At 38.3% G+C, this 21,810-nt stretch overlaps 1 protein-coding gene and 1 long non-coding RNA gene across 3 annotated transcripts in view; one reads left to right on the plus strand and one right to left on the minus strand.

The window, feature by feature from the left end:
- The window catches only part of LOC144032874 (uncharacterized), a 53,354-nt gene that overhangs the window by 14,898 nt on the left and 16,646 nt on the right, over positions 1–21,810 (plus strand). The window lies entirely within an intron of this gene.
- The window catches only part of grm5b (glutamate receptor, metabotropic 5b), a 55,592-nt gene that overhangs the window by 9,026 nt on the left and 24,756 nt on the right, over positions 1–21,810 (minus strand). For both annotated transcript variants that reach the window (XM_077540358.1, XM_077540359.1), the window contains exons 7-16: positions 10,028–10,263; positions 7,810–7,931; positions 6,560–6,684; positions 6,257–6,425; positions 5,900–6,026; positions 2,380–2,497; positions 2,001–2,187; positions 1,623–1,781; positions 1,128–1,253; positions 350–532 (exon numbers count right to left, since the gene is read on the minus strand). In XM_077540358.1, the coding sequence (XP_077396484.1) occupies positions 350–532; positions 1,128–1,253; positions 1,623–1,781; positions 2,001–2,187; positions 2,380–2,497; positions 5,900–6,026; positions 6,257–6,425; positions 6,560–6,684; positions 7,810–7,931; positions 10,028–10,263 (1,552 nt within the window). The remainder of the gene's footprint in view (positions 1–349; positions 533–1,127; positions 1,254–1,622; positions 1,782–2,000; positions 2,188–2,379; positions 2,498–5,899; positions 6,027–6,256; positions 6,426–6,559; positions 6,685–7,809; positions 7,932–10,027; positions 10,264–21,810) is intronic.

The following is a 21,810-nucleotide window of genomic DNA, read 5'->3' on the forward strand; positions in this document are numbered from 1 at the left end:
CGAGCACTTATCAAACCTTAAAATTATTCACAAAGTAAGCATCATCATAATTTGATGAGTGTTGGTATCGTGCTACATTTTACAAAAGGTGCCATTAAGAATGTATCAGATATGCTGCATACATTGCCCATCTAAATCATCATATCACACCATAGCCACTATCATTCAAATTTCAATTGACTTTCTGGGGGAACTTAAGAGGAAAGGGACATTTTCACTTTTAAGCTTCATTGTATACTATCCAAAAATTGAGTTAATTGGAGACCTTCCATCCATTTTCTTTAGCATGTATCCTCACTACAAAAAGATCAAAGGTATAAAATACCTGAGAAGTTACTGATGAACTTACCTTTGGTACAAACATGCAGCAAAGGGCCACTGTAGCGCTGAGGCTGACACTGAAGCACATGGTGATTATTTTGTAGTTGGAGCCAAAATAGATGGGAACGAAGGCCAGCCATATAATGCAGGTGGTGTACATGGTAAAGGCAATGTACTTGGCCTCATTGAAATTAGCAGGAACGTTACGGGTCTTGAAGAGAAACACAAACAAGAACAAATAGCTTTTTGTTATTGCTCACTTGATTTTGCCTTAATTGAGCCACATTAATTAAGTCAAGGCAATGAACTCGGGCAAATTCTGTCATTATACATTAGGAATGATAATGATCAAGCACAGCCCACGGCACCGAATGCTGAATTGTTTTGTGGAGTTTGTCGCGCTTTCCCTTTGTTTTGTTTTGTTTTTGCACTTGTGCTTTCAAAGTCTGGAGAAAATTGATGGCCACAGGGCACAAATTATCAAACATAGACTTTAATTTGCATTTGGAAAAATCCCATTTCCTTTACTGGTTGTGATTAAACACCCAACAGCATTTCAATTCTTTTTATTGGGCTATGTGAGTTTTCTAATGTGAAAAGAAATAGTTCAAACACGACGTACTTCAAATAAGACTTAGCTGTGACTCCACCGTTAATTTTTAGGTCACAAGTGTGATGTGTCATGAAGATGTTTATTATTCTACTAAATCACATTTCCAAACAAAATTATAGAAAAGCAGCTGAGTTATCCAAAACCTTATTCAAAATGTATATACAACATGACAACAGGAAGGACAAGTTATTACCTTGAAGGCATAGAAGGTACAGCTGAGAATGAGCAGGCCATTGTATCCCAGAGGAGCAACCACACCCAAGTTAGTGGTGTTGCATATGAGGTTGACTTGACGGATGCTGGGGTAATCATGGATCACCTGTGTGAGCGGAAATAAGAGATCATCTAGTTCCAGGTATTTACATCCGGATGTGATACACAACGTAGAAGACTGCACCATTTGTTTGAACCAACCAAGTGAAAGAAGGTAGGAAATTCATCAGAGCCATTGCACAAACAAAGGAAAGTCCTGAATAAGAATGAAATCATTATGATGGACTAAGTATCGAACATTTCCGGAATCTCCAGTGTACGTTTTTAATACCTAGAAAAGATGAATTATTATTTTTAATAATATTATTGCAAGTCAGTGAATTGTGTGTTGACTGTTGTATCGTTCAACGCATGTGTCAAGACTCCAACCACCTCTTTACAAGAAAAGAAAAAAAACAGAAAGGAAGACCCTCACCTGGGGTGGCTCCATGAGGAAGAGTGCTACAATGATGCCCAGCTGTAATAGTATGAGCAGGAAGGCAATGATGAGCTGAGCGCAGGCAGACATGAAACGAGGCTTCTTTGTACAAATCTTCTTTTTGCTGCCTGCTAGGATCCGTGCAATGCGGTTGGTCTAGAAGCATAATACAAATAATATCAAGTCCTTTTTAAGATGATGTCCAGTTGTCCACTCACATTTTCACTGACCCCTTTGATTTAATCCTCCATCAATCTGTGCCATATACAGTACATTCTTTTGTATTGTTCATCACTTGAAACTATTTTGTACATAGGCGGGAAAGCGTAGTCCAAGCGTGTAGATTGAATAGCACAGCACTTGTCCAATCCTCACCTTAGTGACCAAAGCTGAGTAGCTCATGGCAGGGGACAGGCCAATTCCCAGACGCTGGAGGTAGCAAAGGATGACATGCGGTTTGGCGATCAGGCTGAAGGTACACAGGTAACCCAGGCAGATACCTGCCAGTATTATATAGCAGAGCTCCCTGCTGGAGGATTTCACAACAGGAGTGTCCCGAAATCTAAACAGAAGGAGAATACTTTACACACATTCTATACGTAGTCAGAAGATTATGTATGTTGATGAAGAACATTTGATTAGATTTTATTGGTAGCTTCTATATTTTCTTACCATTTCATTATACAATCGATTAACATTGCATTTTTAAAAGAATGTTAACAGTGTACAGGACATATTGTCTACGATTTGTTACCTAATGAAGACGGCAGTGACAAAGAATGTGGCCATGAGCCCAAGGCAGGCAAATACAACAGCAGCGATGGGTTCGGGGTCTCCCCATCGGAGGTACTCCACCGGGATTGGATCACATCCTGGTTCAAGAGGAAACATTATTGAGCAATACATAAGGAAAGTTGTCTCCCTTTTTCCAAAATGTCCATTATGCAAGTCTTTATTTCTTGTACTTTGTTTCCAAACTGTCGTCACTTGAGCTTAATTATCAGCAGAGCCATGCCAAGAAGAGCCATTAATTAAAGGGACAGCTGTAATTATGGTCATTCTGTGTGGTTGCTGAAATTATCCATCTAGTCTACATCTACAGTAGAGCAGCAGCAGCAGCTGCACACGTCAGGCAATCTGTTTCTTTGCGATTTCATCTTGCTTGCTCAGATTTTCTGTCGCTCACACCAGCATCCATGGTTGTCATTGCTTTCCATTCTGCATGCTCATCATCATCGGGTGGCGAGTTTGAATGAATCAGTGAAAGGTTTTGTGTGTGTGCGTAATGTTATACATTTCAAAAATGTTTTTCTTTAATAAAGAAAAAGTAGGTCACCTTTTTTATGTTAGTAAAACCTCACTTTCTGTCCCTCACTCGTCCACACTCTGTGCTCACAAAGCAAAGACGTAGTTGTGGCGCAGGTTCGATCCCCGAGTTTGGTCTGAGCATCAATGCATAGAAAGCTACTCGAGCAATCCATTCCAAGATATAAATAAATGAAGGATCGTGTATAAGGACTGGAGTGACTGGATAGCGAATAAACTACTTTTGCTCCATTTATAAATCAAGTAACTTTAACTAGTCGAAAGTGAAGGTTGTATGAACTGCAATTGTTACTATAAACAAATATAAACATTTAATGCATGCCTATTTTTTTTCCTCAATCTGATACCCTGTCTAATTTACTGCAGAAAGACAAAAAAAATCACTAAAAAGACCTCTTTCCAGGCTTGAAGCACACACACAAAATACCATTTGAGGCCTTCAAAAGGAAGGTTTTGGAGGGATACGTCAATACTGCAGATTTAAGACTTCAAATGCATCCAAACTTTGGGACTCGGAACTTTACTGACCAAAGAAGAACCTCAAAGCCCAAAAGTAATCCTCTCTTTCTGCTTATTTCACTCTCCCTGCCTACTGCTTCAGTCCGACTCCATTTATCTCCTTCTCTCCCATTCTCTGCTCCATTTTTCTTTCCTCAACTGTATTTTCGTGTTTTGTTCTTTATTCGCTCCAACACTCTCCTGTTTATTCTCATGGTTTTCATAACCACTACCTGCCTGCCTAACTCTCTCAATTGCCTTTTCATCTTTGGCTCACCCACTCCTCATTTCCTCATACGCAGTAAATTATGTTGAGTAAATTTTACTCTAAACATAATCTAATTGGTCCCACTTTAAACAGAATAAAAATTACACTTGGGAGAGAGTTTAAAAAAAAAAAAAGTCACTCAAGGGTTGAGTAACAAACCCACACCAGTCTACTCCCTGAGCTATGCAGCTCGTACATTTTAATCAGAATCTCTCGCAAAATTTACTTTGAATATTTTACTCTCTTCCAAGTGTAATTTTTACTCTGTTTAGAGTAGGACCAAATAGACTATGTTTATAGTAAAATTTACTCAATTTACTGATGTTGCTGATAGTGCCCATTAGAGGTGTGCAAAATTTCCGATTCTTAGATTATTCACGATTCGGCCGTGGAACAATCGAGAACGATTCACAAACGTCCAAATTCCGATTATATAAATATGCCAAGGGAAGCGAAACGAGCGAAAAGTACGCGGAACTGAAACGCAGTAGCGCGCGCGGTCTTCGGGACGCTTTTTGGGACGGACCGAGAGTACACATCCACAACTCACGCCTCGAGATTCAAAACAACAACAAGCATGGCTGAGCTGACCAACCCACCTCTTCGTGAGATCAGACCTGCTCCGAAAAGGCAAACAACTTCAGGCGGAAGTATCAGCTAGCTGGCTGCAGTGCGTCGGTTAGCGTTCTACAGGGCGCCGCGCAGTGATACGAACGAACGAACGAACAGAAAAGTAGTGGCTGGCGGTAATGGCGTCTGACTTTATTCAGAAAAGAGTATTGTGATGGAAATGTATCACGCTTTTGAAAACAAATAGTTTTTAGAAGAAAAACGCTTTATTTCCGAGACCCCAGCCAGCTTGCTGGACTATTTTCTTTTTTTATTTTCTTCTCGTCCAACGTCGAACCAGAACGCGTGTCACCGAACGCTGTCAGAAAGAAGTCAGTGCTGATCGCACACACGGGAGGTGAGGATCAAATTGAGATTCATGTTAAAAAAGCCGAACGATCCCATTAATGTTTACACGTTCATGTTTACACAAGTTAAAAAGCAGAAAAGCACTTGAGGTTTTTTTTTTTTGTACCTCTGAGAAACTTTAATGTTTACATGTTCATCTTTACACAACTTAAAAAGCAGGAAAGCACTTTTTTTTTTTTTAGGCATTTGTATTGAAGTAGTAGTTCACATTGTCTTTCATTTATACCTCAATGCACTTTTGAGTGGATAAAAATAATATATTTTTGCTCAATGCTATGTTTTATTCTGTTGAAGACTGAATATACTTAAAAGCTGTTGTTACAGAATGAGGACTTGAGTATTTTATTTACTGTTTTGAACTGTTAACTTGATACTGAAATAGTAGTTTATGTAGGCCTGAGAGGACTTTTGTACTATTTTTGTAACTAATGTACGAAACATTAAAAGCACCAAAATACATTGTTTTTTTTCTGCTGCCTGGGGGGGAAATCAATAATCGTTTTATAATCGAATCGTAGCCTCTGAATCGTAATCGCAATCGAATCGTGAGGTGCCCCAAGATTCCCACCTCTAGTGCCCATAGTGCTCTTTATATTGTTTTTTGATGGCATGGGATCTTTCAGATCCACACTTATAAGGCAACCTAATAGTAATACAGTGCAGTGCAGTTCCACATCCTTGTGCACAATAACCACATGTGGCCAATGAGTACATAGTGTTAGAGTACAATGGGGGAACACAAAACCCCTAATGACACCATCCTTTGTGTTTATCTTTTATTCTGTGAAATATGCCTGCGCTACTAAGTGAGGAGGCTTCCGTCTCTGCCATTGAGGCTCAATTTGAATTTTCAGCAGGGTTCTATTCATGTTTTAATCATTGCACGGCAAGCAGCATAATGAGCTGCTGAAAGAATAACAAGGCAATATTCATTCGCTTCCAAAGCGGTGGAGTAGAAATACATTTTCACGGAGGCAGAAATACGTTTGCATTGAGAGCTGCTTTAAATGGAGAATAATTAAAACACTGGTGATCACGTTGGCAGCAAATTAAAAAGAACCGGGCGGCAGTGGAGGGTGCCGAACATACAGTAATATGAAGTCATGGCTAACTGCACCAGCAACGAAATGGTGATTTAATTTTCGGGAACACTGTTTATCTGCTACATCTGCAACATTGCGAAATATGAAACGCAGACACGAACCTGTGAGGTCATCAGTGGGCCAGGAGCCAAGGTCACAAGCTCGGCAGGTGTACTCATCAAACACAAACTCATTTTCTTTACAGGGAGTACACGTCCAACAACAGCTCACCTCACCTTTACGGATCACCTTGAAAGGAAGTCACATACACTACATTACTGTTATGGTGTCACTTTATGTCAACCGGCTCTACATACATATGCAGTATGTCCTTGCTAAAACGTAATTGCAATAAAAATATAATTAATTTGTGTGCTTAAATAGCTCAAGCCATCAACTGGCATTTCACTCAGCAAGAAAAGGATTTGCCCCTTTTTAACCAAGCTTAGCCTTTATTGATTACTGATCAATCACATTACCTTAATCTGTCCTTTGTCGCAGGGTTCACTGCAAACTGACTTGATGACCACGTCCTTGCTTGACCAGATTTCGTCATCATCTATTTTCAGTCCCCGGTTGTCCCAGCTGCCCACGTTAATGTAATCATAGTAGTCCTTTCCCATCTTCTTAAAATTCATTATCTCATACCTTTAGACAAAAGTATGAAGAGTGCAATGTCTTAATCAAACTCACATAGTTTTACGCATGTTCTGTGTCAGCCACATCTGTATTGCCTTTGCAAATTAGTCACCAAAGTTTATGACATTTTACTTGAACGATACCTGCCAGGCGAGTCTCCATTCTCATCAAAGAGGATTCCCTCCCCGGATACTCCAGTAAAGTTCGTTTTCATGAGGAAGTCCAACAGCGTAGCACCATCAATAGGCCTCATAGCATCACACAGGCCCTTTGAATGCAAAAACAGTCATATGTCTTATTAATGACCTGACTTACAGATACAGAAGCCTAATTTTAACCTACAAAAAAGTTACCATTTCAGCAGGCAGATTATATTTTGTGTAAAAGGGCAAACTAAATCATACAGTAACGACACACCATGTTTAGTCAGTCAAATAATGGTGTGAAAAAAAAAAAATCAAAACAACAAATTCATTTTATTTTCTGTAGTTGCCTAAAAGCATTGCCCACCCATTGTATTGTAGTATAAGTATTATAAAAGTGAGGTGAGGTGAATGCAAAAGGGTGGACATAAAAAAATATATATTACTAGACAAGAAATAAACATTTGCTATTTTAAAGGCCCAGTTTGCCTTTTTCACTCAGGAAAATGCACTTTTTAAATACAGGATGATACAGGATGATTATTATCTTTTTTTTTTCCACTCACTAACTCACAGAAGCTTACATGTGTGAATGAGTGAGTGAAAAAAAATAAAAATAAAATCTGCGCGTGCTGTCAATTTGCCGCGGGAGTGACGTCACGCAGCCGACAAATTCGCCCGGCCCGTTTGCAACACGCCACTCACCGCTCTGCGATTGGCTGGAGGGGTGTAAACACTGTCTTTCCACAGAAACGTCCCGCTGTTTACGTAACATAAACACAAAATGGCAAAATATAGGCTGGCGGGGTGGGGGTTTAGGAAAAAAATCCCCACCAGACATTAAGAGGCCCAGAGCTGTAAATTGAGAAGAAGTTTGTCTGTTTAAATCCTGTATTAAAAAAAGTGCCTTTTCCTGAGTGAAAACGGCAGACCAGGCCTTTAAGAATTGTAGAACAGGAACGGATATTTTTGGTGCGGGTCTGAACTCCACTGTTCTTGGTCTCGGTTTTTGTAAAATAAATTTGTCCCAAAAATGTGAATTATACACCAGTGTCACTTATATACGATTTATTTTTTTTGTTCTTCATTGTGCACTTTTTGACTGGTGCAAATTCTACTCCGGAGAGATTTATGGTCCAAAAAATACGGTAATCGTAATCTCAAAATTTCATAGTTTCATCTCTCCATGTATGCATCCACAACTACTCATTCAGCTGGGTGCTTCTATCATCCATGAGGACAGCACCTACCTGATAGCCTGGGCAAAGTGATCGTTGCATGTTATGCAGGCCATATGCCATCGAATAAATGGCATTGATGACGAACCCCATCTTAGTGTCCTGCGCATACTGCTGCTGGAGAGATTCTCGCTCTGCACAAGTGGGGGAAGGGGTGGCGGTGACGTTTGAAGAATAGTTTAATGAGAAAGGCAGCTAGATGACAATAACACTTGATTTAATATTACCCTCTGTATTTTGTATGAATTGCAACAAGGTTTTCTTTTCCAACATCAAAGACTGCCTCTCGTTGCTTCTCACGAGCCACTTCGGCCTATCTCATTTCTTTCTGTTTCCTGTTCATTTGGATTTCACATCCCATTTCATTAGAATACAGGAGACGTGATCTCTTTGAAGTTGTGCTCTCACAATAGTTTACCTATGAATGCAGCCAATGAAACAGAGAGGAATGGGAGGAGCACAAAGAAATAAAGGAGGCTGCTGCCAGAGCCACAAAGGATACCCGTGGTAAACCATGGAGCTGTGTGTATCTAAAAAGCATGGATAATAATGTATACGTGAGCAGCCAGTCTGTTTGTGTGTTTTGTGACTAGTTATTGTAAAAAGCCTCTCAATGAAAGTCTTATTCCTAATATGGTCTGACAAAAACATGATAATCAATTTTCCTCTAATGGAAGACTCAGATATATTCACACAACAATACATACACACAAATATATGTTTGTTCACTGTTTAGTGAGGTCTCATTATACTTGTACAAACAAGATCCAAAATGAGCTGTGAGTATTTCTGCCTTAAATATGGTAGTTTTAGTTGACACTGTCAGAAAGGTATTGATCTAGCAGCTTCTTTGCTGTGAATGTAATATAACTACAATATTGGAGTTGAGTATATGATACCTCTAATAGACACTATTAGCTTTTACCCTGGCTAATAGCTAATAATAGCTATTAAATTGGCTAATAGCTAGCTATTATCCTGGCAAATGCTATTTGTTAGCCCATCAATGGCATTTTGCATTGTTAGCATTAGGCTAAACGGTTTGCTTTCTGACAAACTGCTGCTTGTTGTGGATTTCATGCACTTGTAAGCAAAAGGTCCACTGAACAATTTACCTTAGGTGTGTGTGTGTGGGGGGGGGGGGGGGGGGGGGTATTTTTATGTACCACTATCATTAGACCTCATCAATGATTTTTTTTTTTTGGGGGGGGGGGGGGGTTGTCATATAGTATCTTCAGTAATACCACATACTGTTGACGATGCGTACATACACGAGAAGCAAGCACGAGTGTCTATTAGCTATTTGTGTCTAATAGCTAATGTTAGCTTTCTATTAGCTATTAGCCTGGCTAATAGACGCTTGTTATGTCACGTTGAAGTGCGCCCCTAGCAGTGGGGGGCAGCGTGTCAATGCGAGTGAATTGGAAAACAATCAGTGTAAGCGAAAATAGGTCATACAGTTGATAAATCAGCGACCAATGCTATGGTGAACTTGTGCGTGGCCAACGGATGCTCTAATGGCTCAAAGAGAGATGAGAGAATTCCTTTGGCAGAAAGACAGTGAGGAGTAAAAGAATAACACGGTGGCTAGCGTGAAACTACGACACAACTTTTTTTTGTAGCTAGTGGCTTCAAATGACTGGTTTCAATGATTCTTGATGGCGTCAAAGTCCTCCCATGTGTAGGCGCCCGTCTTCACAATGAGATCATTTAAAATATTGTGATAAGTTACTTGGGGGAATATTGTGGCTTGCTTTGACTCAGCCGATGGTGAAAGTAGATACAGATCTTTCCTTCCAATCAACTCCAGCTTTTGCCGATACCGGTTAAGAACGGCTGGTTCTATTGTGTCGCAGTAATTATGATAACTATGGACGTTTTTTGGTACATTTGTCATGTTTAGACGAATCGCTCACCGAAAACGATGCTCCCTCCATGTCTTTCTATGGATTGTTTGACCCCCAAGAAGGTAAAGGGTCACTAAGCATTCTGGGTAAAGTGATGTCAGCTGGAAGGGTCTATAGCTAATATTAGCTTTCTATTAGCTATTAACCTGGCTAAATGCCAGTTGTCTATGTTTTTCTCCAGTTTTTGTTTTTTTCTGATTTTGAATTAATAAATAGACTGAGAAATATTAATATACAATAGGTTATGTTCATTGTGGCATTGCTTAAACAATAAATAAGATGTTTCCCAATATTGTGCATAAATTATGGCTGTTGCTACTTACTGCTACATGTGCGGTTGTACTTGTTGTTTTCCTGTGGGTGGCCCTTCAGTCGACAGTGGAAGCGATGTTGCCAAAATTCTGTAAACCACGGGTTCCTGAGGTTGTTGTCAGGACGCAGTTTAAGGTAGTAGTCATCGAACCACTTGACGTCAGCAGACTGAAGCTTTATGGTTATGCCACCGGCAGCTTCCTTCACGTAACCATCTGTCACATCGTACCTGTCCGCCCATCCGTCACTGATGAAACAGAACATATGACATTAATATTATTTATAATTAATTCTTGCATGTAATTAGTGTACTTTTCCTGATTTGACAATGTATAGACTATCATCACTAGTAAAAGCAGTAAGTGAATGGCTACTTCTGTGGTATTGACACATGTTGACATTATTAAGAAACTCTGACAGCCAATAGCCCATGTTATGAAAGATTTGCATTTACTGTTCAAACAGTTTTGTTTAAATTGAAGTAGACTGACAGAGATATGAAATTTGACAGTTGTCTCCCAGCTTGAGCTTTGTGGGGGCAATATTTGCTTGGGGGAAAAAAAAACAGCAAAAATATAACTGCATTTTTATAACACAGTTTGTGTCAGCTGCCGCAAGATGTCATAGCTACATTGATGTTAAAACAATGTACTTGATGAGCTATGACATAAATCACATGACAGCGCGTCCTTCTTTCCCTTTATGAAACCAAAAAAATATATAAAGAGCAGAGACAGATGACCGTGTGTGGCGGCTCTCTTGCATCACTTTATTGCCGAACTTCACCCAAATACAAAGACAGACCACTATTACACACACACCCCCACTAACCTGGGCTAACGGGCCAATTAAGTATTTTGGCGTCAGCTCAGCACCCCGACTGCAGCAAGAGTATAATAGTTGAAAAGCACATACACAGATTGTTGTGATACATCGTCGCAATTTGTGGTATTTTATGAATATTTGGGTTGACTGTTCCCCAAAGATGCACAGATGGTACAGCAAGTGAATGAGAGAAAAAGACATGAAGAAAGAAGCGGGAAGAGCACGAAAATATTCTCCCTTCTCAGCTACACAACATGGCCTCAAGCGAGTCAATCCGACACTCTTTTTGCCACCTCTATTTCTTCCTTCTCTTCTTTCCTCATTCATCTCCTTTCATCTTATCATTTCCAAATTTCTTCTTTTCTTCTAAACTTACATTTCTTTTAGCCATTATTCATGTATTTGGTATATTTTATGTTTCTTGTTTTCCTTCTATTCTTTGCTCCTTCACATCTTCAGAGAATAAAGGTCATTTTCTCTTATATATAACACATATATATTAGCCAGTCTTGTCTGCACATACGTATGGAGTCTCCTAAGTATCTACAGTATATATTGTTTCTGACCCGTTTGTTTTCCATCTATGTGGTGTATTTGGCCTTCAGTCCTGAGCTATGGCCATAAATCAAAGTAGAAGACGGACATGTCTGTCATTTCCAAAATGTTTATATGTTTAATTGTTTAAAAATAAATAAATAAATAAATAAATAATCTAGGGGTGGGACGATACAGGTAAACCACGATTCGATACTGTGACACTATTTGGCTCATGATATCGATAATATCACGATACACGATATCTACGATTTTTGATATATTGTCAAAAAAAAATTAGCAATATATCACGATATGTGACCGAAAAAGCCAACAAATGCCCACAAAAAGGAAAATCTTTAATTATGCATTGATTCAATGCCAAAACTTTGTACGATATAGAAAGTATGGTATAGTGCCTCACTGCCTCTTAGCCTTTTAACTGTAAACATTGTAAAGTGAGACAAATTAAAGTGCATAAAAATTTATAACATAACACTGCACAACTGGACACATTATATCGATATCTACCGTCAGTGTATCGATAATTTATTGCAACAGAGAGCGCAACAATATATTGCAATATCGATTTTTTTCTCGCACCCCTAAAATTATCATCACCTACAGGAATCGCATCTGTAGGACCTTGTTAGCCGAATAGCCGTAAAACTCGTGTTGTTAAGTTTTATTTAAGGTAAGTTAGGTTAAGTCTTTTTTTTTTTTTTTAAGTTTCATCAGACTGTGTGGGAAAATTAAGTTTGAATGACTAATTAATTGCATGTCTCATGGAATAATTCATTGCACCAAAACAAGGCTGGTCAGGACCCTTCCTGAATCTGAGGACACAGTAATTCAAACATAGCAGGGCTCCAGATTGCTCCTAAATGGTCACTTATTGATGTGACCAACTTCGACAGCATGCAGAAAAAGCTCAGATGGCAGATGGAAATCCGAAACTGTGGTACGCAAAAGATCCCACCAGCTCCCTGTGTCAAGTACCTGCATCCTTAAAGAATATCCTTTCAAGATGCACTGCTAGTTTCACCCAATGTCGTATAACAGTGCCTAACCAAGTACTCAGAGAACTGGCATCATAGGGGAACCACCACAAATAACCTCCAGCAAACGTGAGCCAGAAAGGTCTACTGTACTTCCTGTATTTGGTGCCATCAGGCCAACTACAAGAGCACCAAAGGATGTGAACATCCAGCAGTCTGCAGTCACAAATAGTGGCTAGAACGCACTGGCCAGACATGGTCCAAAGAAGCACATTGTTGAGCCCTTTAGAAACATTGTAAGCTTCAATCAATAAAATGTCTATGAAGCAGGTCACCTCATGACCCCAATCATATACTCACGCTTCCTTTCACTGCTCTGAACCGACAGCTATCATCAAGATGTACCTACTTAGCTCTACTATCAATGTCCGTACTCATCAAATTGTGAACTAGTCCTTTTGTTAAAGGCTCTTTAACCACAAATATATCTTGTTAACTTTTCCTAATGAAGACATCGATTGATTATAGATAACCGATTTTGTCTTGCAACAAAGCAAAATGTGAGAGAGCAGGTGTTAAAAGGAAAACAAAGGCCCTCACGTAACAGCTTTCTGTTATTCACAATGAATGAAAGAATGGATTTGTGGAAAAAGGTAGAAAGTATTATGCTGCTTTGTGAAGACTGGTAGAAAGAATGAAGAATGAAAAGAACTTGCACAGAGACAAAACCAAAATGAAGACGCTGAGCTAAGTAATCAATCTCTCACACTGACTATAGTGTCATTTTTTTTTAGTTCTCTCATTTCTTTTTTCTTTCTTTTTTGTTTCCTAATAATGTCATATTCATTGTTCTTCCTCTGTTGTTCACCTTTTTTTGTCTCCCATTCTGTCTTTTCTTATTTTTCTATTTTAATTCTTTTGCTTTACCCACCTTAACAATAACACATATGTTTTGATCAACATGAACTGGAAATTGCCATTTCACTGACAAAGATATATTACTGCTATACTGAATAATGACTTAATAGCAGTATCGTCATCAGAACTAACAAACATCGGCACACCCCTCATAAGTTTTGAAAATTGTCCACTTAATTCTCAAATGTCAAGTCTTTCATCATACTGTATGTTCCTATGAGAAAAAAATGATCACCAAAATAATCTCATCAATGATTTTCAGTCATATCATCGTCTAAGACATAGTGATAAAATGTGCTTATAAATAAGGGATAAGCATTGATGAAGCCTCTAATTTCTAATCATGTCCTAATGGAGTATTTGCAAGTATTTGTATCCATGATATGTAGAGTTAGTTAATTTGAGAATATCTGTTTTAAAAAATAAATAAAAGAAGTTAGAGGAGTTTTCTGTGACCAACATCTCATTTCTTTTAAGAACATCATGTCACACAATATAAAAAGATTATCGATTTGATACATGATTCCTGTTACAAAGTACTAGGAATAGATTTTCTGACATACAGGTGTTCAAATTACTCACACTGTGGAACTGTGTGGGCGATGTTTCAATAGGAAGGTTTCTGAAGAGCTCTACAGTGTAGAGAAGTGGGATTACTACAAGCCACACATTTACGGGACACGTATTTGCGCGAGGCATAAATGCTGATCAGAGATTAGTCTGATGAAATACTAGCTTGATCAAAATGACTGATGCTAATGACGTTCCGGTTCGCCTCTCTCCACCTCCCTCAGTCTAGGACCCAAAGGCTGTTGCCATGGTTCTCAGCCCACGCTCAACCAACTGTCTGTACTTCATGTCTCATAAAAACACACTGGTTTGAAGTATGTGCGCACAAACATATTCATCTCTCATAACACTTTACTGTTCACTCAAAAATAAACATGTGCTGCAGATAATGGAAATGTGATTTGCAGAATGGTATATTTTTTGTTTTTGTATATTGTAATCTAAAAAAGCTGTAGCACAGCCTATACAAAGCCCGACGGTACAGAATTCCATTCTATCCCTAAAGAACAAAAGTAAAAAACTTTAACCGATTTGCATATTGTTAATTACATTTGATTGCTGCTTTATTGTAAAATCCATCTCAAGCCTGAGTATTTGACTAATGTGGGAAAGCGTCATTGCAACCATAAATCAAGGCAAACCCTATTGCATATTTCATTGGCGCTAACAATCAGACCTTAAGTGCACCTTTACAAAAGTCTTTTGGGATGGCAAAATGTCCGCTTGATTAATTGCTTCACTTTCACCTAAATCGTGTTGTGCTTAATAGTAACACAAGTGCATTTTGTCAGCACAACAATTATTACTTTGATCAAAAGAGTGTTGTATTGATTTGTTACAAAGCTACAGAAAGTTTTAAGAGGTTGATGCAAACAATTTTACTTACCGGCAGCTGAAAATGAATGCCCAATCTAATGACTCTAATGCGACTCATACTGTATGAGAACTGTCTCTTAAATTGACAGATTGCTATTAAACCTCACAGAAATTGGATGCAAGACCAGCATTCACACGTACGGGCCGGCCACAGTGAAGTTACCGTGATGTGGCTACCATTTGCAATTTTCTACATTACCGTGATAAAGACTGTAGTGATTCCATCCCTGCCTACTTACAGGAGACCCATGCTCACACAACAGGCTAATCAATGATGGACTGTTTTTCCCTTCCATTTTGTTTATCTTATTGACTTTAAGCTCTGATATGAGATAAGAGGAAACACACAGTATCTTGTACTACGTGACATTTAAATCAATTTTCATAATGATATATATTTACCATTTTGAGTGTGTACATACATTTAGTGATTCAATTATTTTTTTGTTACGCAAAAGGAAGAAGAAAATATTTCATATCCCCCCACCTGTCCCTGATTCCCCCATCCCACATCTCTCCGCTGCGATTATATATCATTTGTCTACAAAATTGATGTAAGTACTAAGTACTGTACACCTATACAGAAAAGCTAAATCGTCGCTGTTATGTGAAAAATATTGATGTCCAAATTCTTTTATTTTTTGGGGGGGTTTTTTTGTTTACATTTTTTGGCATGTCTGCATTCCATTCATCCCAAAAACATAAAAATGTAATATATATATATATATATATATATATATATATATATATATATATATATATATATATATATATATATATATATATATATATATATATATATATACGTTTTTCACATAGGAGCGACGTAATACTCCTGGCGCACACTCTGACAATGAGAGCACTACTGCCACCTATTGTAGTGGATGTGCAATTACAATTTATTGCAGTACAGCACAAAAAAGAAAAAGAAAAAGAAAAAACACATAAGGTCACCATGCCCCCCAGCCCCCCGCACCCGCTTTTAGAGAAGGTCTGGCGTACACATTTGTGGATAGGGGGTAAACTTGATCCTATCTGAGCTGACTTTAGGCCAGTTAATCACAGGACACACAGAGACAGACAACCATTCATTCTTGAATTTGCACAGTCATTGAGTGGGGACCAGTCCCGTGTGGGCTGTGTGAAAGGCAGCCCTGTGAATCACTACACTAGCGATGATGCACCATTTGGGTTTGTTTTAAGAAAAGATTTGTGACTGGGAAGCAATTGAATAAAATATAACTTAAGGAAAAAAGTACAATTCCGTGAGGATACAAATTTGAAAGTCTTATAAATATCCCCTTCCAATAGTCTTCATTACCAGACAAATCAATTCTGAAAGGACTTGCTTGAAAATGAAAAAATATGAGGACAGTAAAGGTCAACAAAAGGAAAAAGCATAGCGGACACATTGAAGATACATCCATTTCAAAATGTAAAATTCTAGGGGCAATTTGAAAGTATCACAAGCTGTGTAGGATGCCCGCATGAACAGCAATAGCGCTTAACTTGCATTCTGGGTATTGTATAATACCCTTACTGAAGCATTTTATTGTTATTATTGCACCTCAAGCACCTGGTGGATTATAAACCCACAAGCCAGACGATGTAAGTAGTTCCCCCCACCAATGTCAGCAGAGATGGGCTCCAGCTCCCCCGTGAACTCATGAAGCAGTTTAGAAAATGGGTCGAGGGATGAAGATGTATCAAACATGTCCAGTTTTGTTGACGCTGTCAGAGAGCGATTAACTCAACGTTCATTAGCGTTTTTGTACTAGCAATATGTAGAACTGTATTGCATCATATTGTTGTTCCTAATATTTTTTGAAGTGAGATCATTTCAATTCCAATTGGAATACTTTATGGGAAGTGAACTAAAACAAAATGACTGCGTACAGACATGGCGGTCACATCAGTGTGATGATGTTTCTCCACAAATTGCTTTACAGGAGAAATGACATTGTTTGAAATGATGTAGTTGGCTAAGATCTGCCCCCGCAGGCTTTGAGTTTCATACCTGTGCTCTAGATAGAATACTCTTGACAGACGACTTTTTTTTTCTTCTTCTTCTTCTTCTTCACACATGAGGGAGGTGTCATTTTGAAATTTGGCCCGGCAGATATTGTATTAAGTGAGGTAATATAACAGCAGTATAACACTGATCTCTTTCGGAGACACTCCTTAATCTTCATCACCAGAGTGCCCTTTGGCTCCCTCGGTTACTTATCTTCTCATTTCTGCTTGCCAAACGCTTCCCGGCTATTCACGTCCCTTCGCTTACAATCTGTCGTGTTTCACTGAGGGACCGCCGTCTGCTCAAACTCCAAATCATGTACTTGACTTTCAAAAGGATTGTTTCTTGTCTGGGACTTGACTGAAGGTGAATTGAAATACAGGATAAGTAAAGGAACTATTTGGAGAAGTCAATTCGCTCAATTTGAATCAAGGGATGAACAAATACAGATCTGTAATGGAACCTTTTCTCAATGATAAAATACTCACATTCCCAATGGTACAGGAGTGCATTGTTCATTTACGGACAACTCTGTCTTTGCTCCATTCTCAGGTTCAGGTTCAAGGGGACGTAGTCCATTGAGTCATAAGTGCGTGTAACAGTGTTTATCCAGTAACAACCTGAATTCACATCTCTGCTTATTTCAGCAAAGATTTGTGGCCCACGGCCACATAACACAAGTAAGTACACAATGTTATTATTTATCACCATATAGCGGCAGCACTGAGCTGCTTTAGTTACTGTAAAAAGTATTTCAGACAGAAGGTAACTTTGTACTTCACAAAGTAAAAGTAAAAAACACTTTGGGAAACCATAATTTGAAAAATACTTTGAATGTGAATGATCTTGATCATAGGTCTGGGAAAGACCATAGTTTGTAACTCAAATTCAGCAGCATTTACACTTATTGGTAAGTCTAGTATCTTCATTTATATTTTCTACTCTGATAATGAATGATATCAACAAATCAGTGTTATACTGAGTAAGAATTGCTTCTTAAGGGTGCTTTGGGAGGTTGGTATGTGGGTGGGGGCATAATTTTTACAGGTGAAAATTATTCATGGAATTTGTGTAATGTGCACAAGTTTTTTTTGTTGTTGTTTTTTTTCCCATTTGTCTGAAGACAGTAGTCCCCAAGGTTTTTAGAGACATTGACCATTTTCACCTGAAAAAAATAAAAATATCACTCACCATTTAACTAGATATGCCATATTCCAAAAAGGGTTTTCATGTGAAGATATATTTTCAAGGACCAGCAAAGAAAAAAAACAAATGATTAAAAATATCACTCACCATTACGTTTCAACAAGACGGTTATTTACTGGTCTTATTTTTGATAAATATTTCCGCATGCCGTATTCTTACAAGTTTTTACATGTCGAGGTGTTTTGCTGTGAGCTGTGTACTACAACTTGAATAACATTCTCTTGAGTGCTCTGTTGTGTTCTGCGTATTATTGGACATATATTTATTGTATATGTAGGATTTTACTTTCTTTCTCTCTCTTCTTTGCAATGTGTAATGCAATATGTAATGGATAAAGGCTTACAACTCCTACCAATATTATCTGTGCACTTAAGATAAGCATGTTTTGTTTATGTTCTGTTGTTTAATTTTATGTATATGTTATTAAATAAGAACAACTTAGTATATTTGTTATGTTCTGAGGTTGGATCCCATAGTGCAGACACAAATAAGATTTTAACTATTTATTCATATCGAGAGGCGTGGAACAAACTTGACTAGATGAGAAACAACGAGAATTGCACAGAGGAACAGTGGTAATAATCCAACAAAAACATACACTTCTTAAACAACATATAGACAGTGAATCAATCTGATTGGTTGTGGCTAGACATGTGGGTAACAGGACTGACATGGAATTATCTGATTGGCTGTTGACTCGATAAAGAGATTAAAGATTCTTGACATCACATAGCTTATGACATCTCATAGTGTATTACCAGTTGAAACTAGATGCTGTTACATCAGTTCAAAACAGACACTTGACCTCAACTCAAAACTGACACTTGACCACACGATCATGACCCAAACATAACCCTTGCATGACCCAAATATAACCTTTGCATTCTGACATCATATAGTGTATTACCAGTTGAAACTAGATGCTGTTCCATCAGTTCAAAACAGACACTTGACCGTACGGTCATGACCCGAACATAACCCTGGTCCCAAATAACACACTGGCAAAACACGGTCATGACAATATTAACATGATAGAAGTATTACGGACTAGGACTAGATAAATTCTTGTACTTCTTCCTACTCCTTTTGAACATATAAATTATATTATTGACAAACTCTTTTCTTTCTTCCTTTAAATTTTCAGTTTTACTTCAACTTGTATTTTATACTTGTAATGTTTTTATGTTTATATGCTCAATACACCAATAAACATAATAACATTACATGGCAACAAAGCTTCACAATGCGTGAAGATACAAAATCTTAACAACTGCATCTAAAAATAAATTTTTCCCACTGCTATTGTGTATCAACACAAAGCCCACAAACCTTTATCTGAATGCATGCAAGCACAAGCCCTTAATGGACAATCTTGTGCAGGCTAATGATAGACCAGCGGCTGCCTTAGATGAAGCAGTCAGAGACACTGCCCGCTTTACACACTGCCAATAATTATAGACGTTGGAGCTGCGCACACACACGCACACATAAAACTCACAGCAGGGATTATCACGGTATATCCATTTTATCACGCACAATCGCACATATGTATGAATGCTCACATGCGTGTGTGAGTCCAAGAGAGAACCTGACAACGCTACAGTAAATTAGCTGTGTGTTTTTCTGAACTTTAATTGCTATCCCCCACATCTCAGTGGTAGCACATCCCACAAACAGAACCAGAACCTTCATCTTTGCCCCATCAGTCTTGACTACAACTTGTTCTTCTCTGCGCTGCAAGTTTGGGACAAACTGGGTCCATTAGGTTTGTGCAGTTACATTTCTTTTTTAAATTAAAGTCAAAATTAGGTAAGGGTAGAAATGGAGCTTTAAAAAAAAAAAAGTCAAAAAAGGTTTGGTGGTGAAGAGCTTTAATTGCAATTGGACACAAGTAAACATCCGAATCTATCAATCTTTTTCTAACATTCTCCCTCACACTCTATTTTCTTGCTTTCCGTCTCGGTGGTTGCTATAGTAACAAGCTGTGCGGGGGCTGTGATGCGGCACACATACTGTATCACTGAGCTCACCAGGAGAGAGCAAGAAAAAGAAAGAAGGGAAAAAAGGGTGAGATTAGTGGGTGACGGGGTGTCAGTTTGCTCACTTCACTTTGTCGATAAACATCCAGATGTGTCACTTTTTCATTTAAACTTTGCCAAACTGTTGGCTACATCGAAGTGATATCAACTAATGCAATGTACAAAACATCAGGTACAGTAGATTATGTCAACCTTAGAAAAGACAAAAAGTAAACGTTCTGTTTTATTGAACTTTTTTGCCCAAGAACACCTACATTATCTTTAGTAAAGATAACAGGAATCTTGAAATTACCGGTACCTTTAATACTGTTGCCTAAAATGTTCACAGAACCCGACTTTTGAAAAAAGATCAAAAAGCCTTGAAGTGTTTGAGGGTTGAACTACTTTGCAAGGAAGCAAACATGGTCCAAATTCTCATTTAGCATTTAAAATCAGAATGAGGAAAGAAGCAAACACGAGGCAGAAGATGATGAAGATTTTTATTTTTTATTTATTTATTTTTTTTAAAGAAGTGGTCTGCCAACTGTTTCCCACACATGGCAGACCAGTCTGGTTACTCTTTTTGTATTAAACTTTTCAAAAGCTTTGTTTTTTCCCCACCTTTGTCTTGTGTTGCTTTCATTTCCGATGATTGCAATTTGCAACTGATAGAGGATTTCCAAGGCTGCACATACAATACATCCCACACTAAATCGCACCATTATGCAGTGAAGTGAAGCTCTAATACAGAAGGATTTTTTTTTTTTTAATGGTGAAAAGGTTTTTGTGTAGATCAACTATTTCTATGCAATTAACACAGCCGACGAACAATATTTTTCAAATGTGGTAACCATCTTGTATGCTCTTATTTCCCATCGTACAAGGTCAGCTCTTTCTCGGGGGCATCACAGTTCGTATTTCATGTAATTACCTTTTTCCGAGTTCAGTGTCTGGGCTAAATTAGGGGTCAATTAATTTCTTATTCAGGAACGGCATTACCATGCCGGACACTTTGTTCGGTAGCCTTTCAAATGTCTGATGAATGAGGTGAGCACAAAAAGAAAAGGTAATTACAAGATATGAGATAAAAGGAAGACAGGAAGTAATTCAATCGAGTAACTACTAAGATCCAACAGAGGAAAGAGAATATTTGTGTCCTGTCTTTTTCTATATTAATCCACATATAACACATTAAGCGAAACTGATATTTGGATGCATGCATTTTCTATGTTGTCTTGTTTAGGTAGACTCACTGGGAGACAAAGAGTCAAGCTCAGCAAAAGGCAGACTACACATTGGACTGACTGATCGCAGGGACATTATGAGTGAGACATTAACTCTGAATTGAGCTTGTACCAGCTGTGTGGAAGTCAGTTATGCAAACCACAACTCTACCAATTTGACCCTTGTGCATTCCAAACAGTCTCCTAGGAGGTAAAAGTTGTACACGATTGAGTTGGTTGGTCATTTTCCCTGTATTGATTATTTGGATTATGAATAAATCCTGATCAGCATTCATCTGTATTGTATCTGGACAGCAATGAGTTAGATGAAGCGGATGTGGTTACTGATTTTGGACAGAAAAAAAGAAGAGTTCTCTATCAGACAGTACTCTGGTTAAACTTGAAGAGAGGAAACAGTGAAAGGTACTTGTGGAGAGAGTTGAGGAAGGTAAAATGTCAAAAAGAGAGTAGCAGGGGGAGAAAAAGGAGGACACATGGACAGAATGGGAACAAAAAAGAAAGCCCTGTGGGCAATAAGAATTCTTTCATATTTGGTTCAGTTGTTTTTGATGTGCGACTTCACCCAAACTGACAACTTAATCTCGAAGTCAA

The sequence above is a fragment of the Festucalex cinctus genome, chromosome 13, assembly GCF_051991245.1.
Source record: "Festucalex cinctus isolate MCC-2025b chromosome 13, RoL_Fcin_1.0, whole genome shotgun sequence".
NCBI lineage: Eukaryota > Metazoa > Chordata > Actinopteri > Syngnathiformes > Syngnathidae > Festucalex > Festucalex cinctus.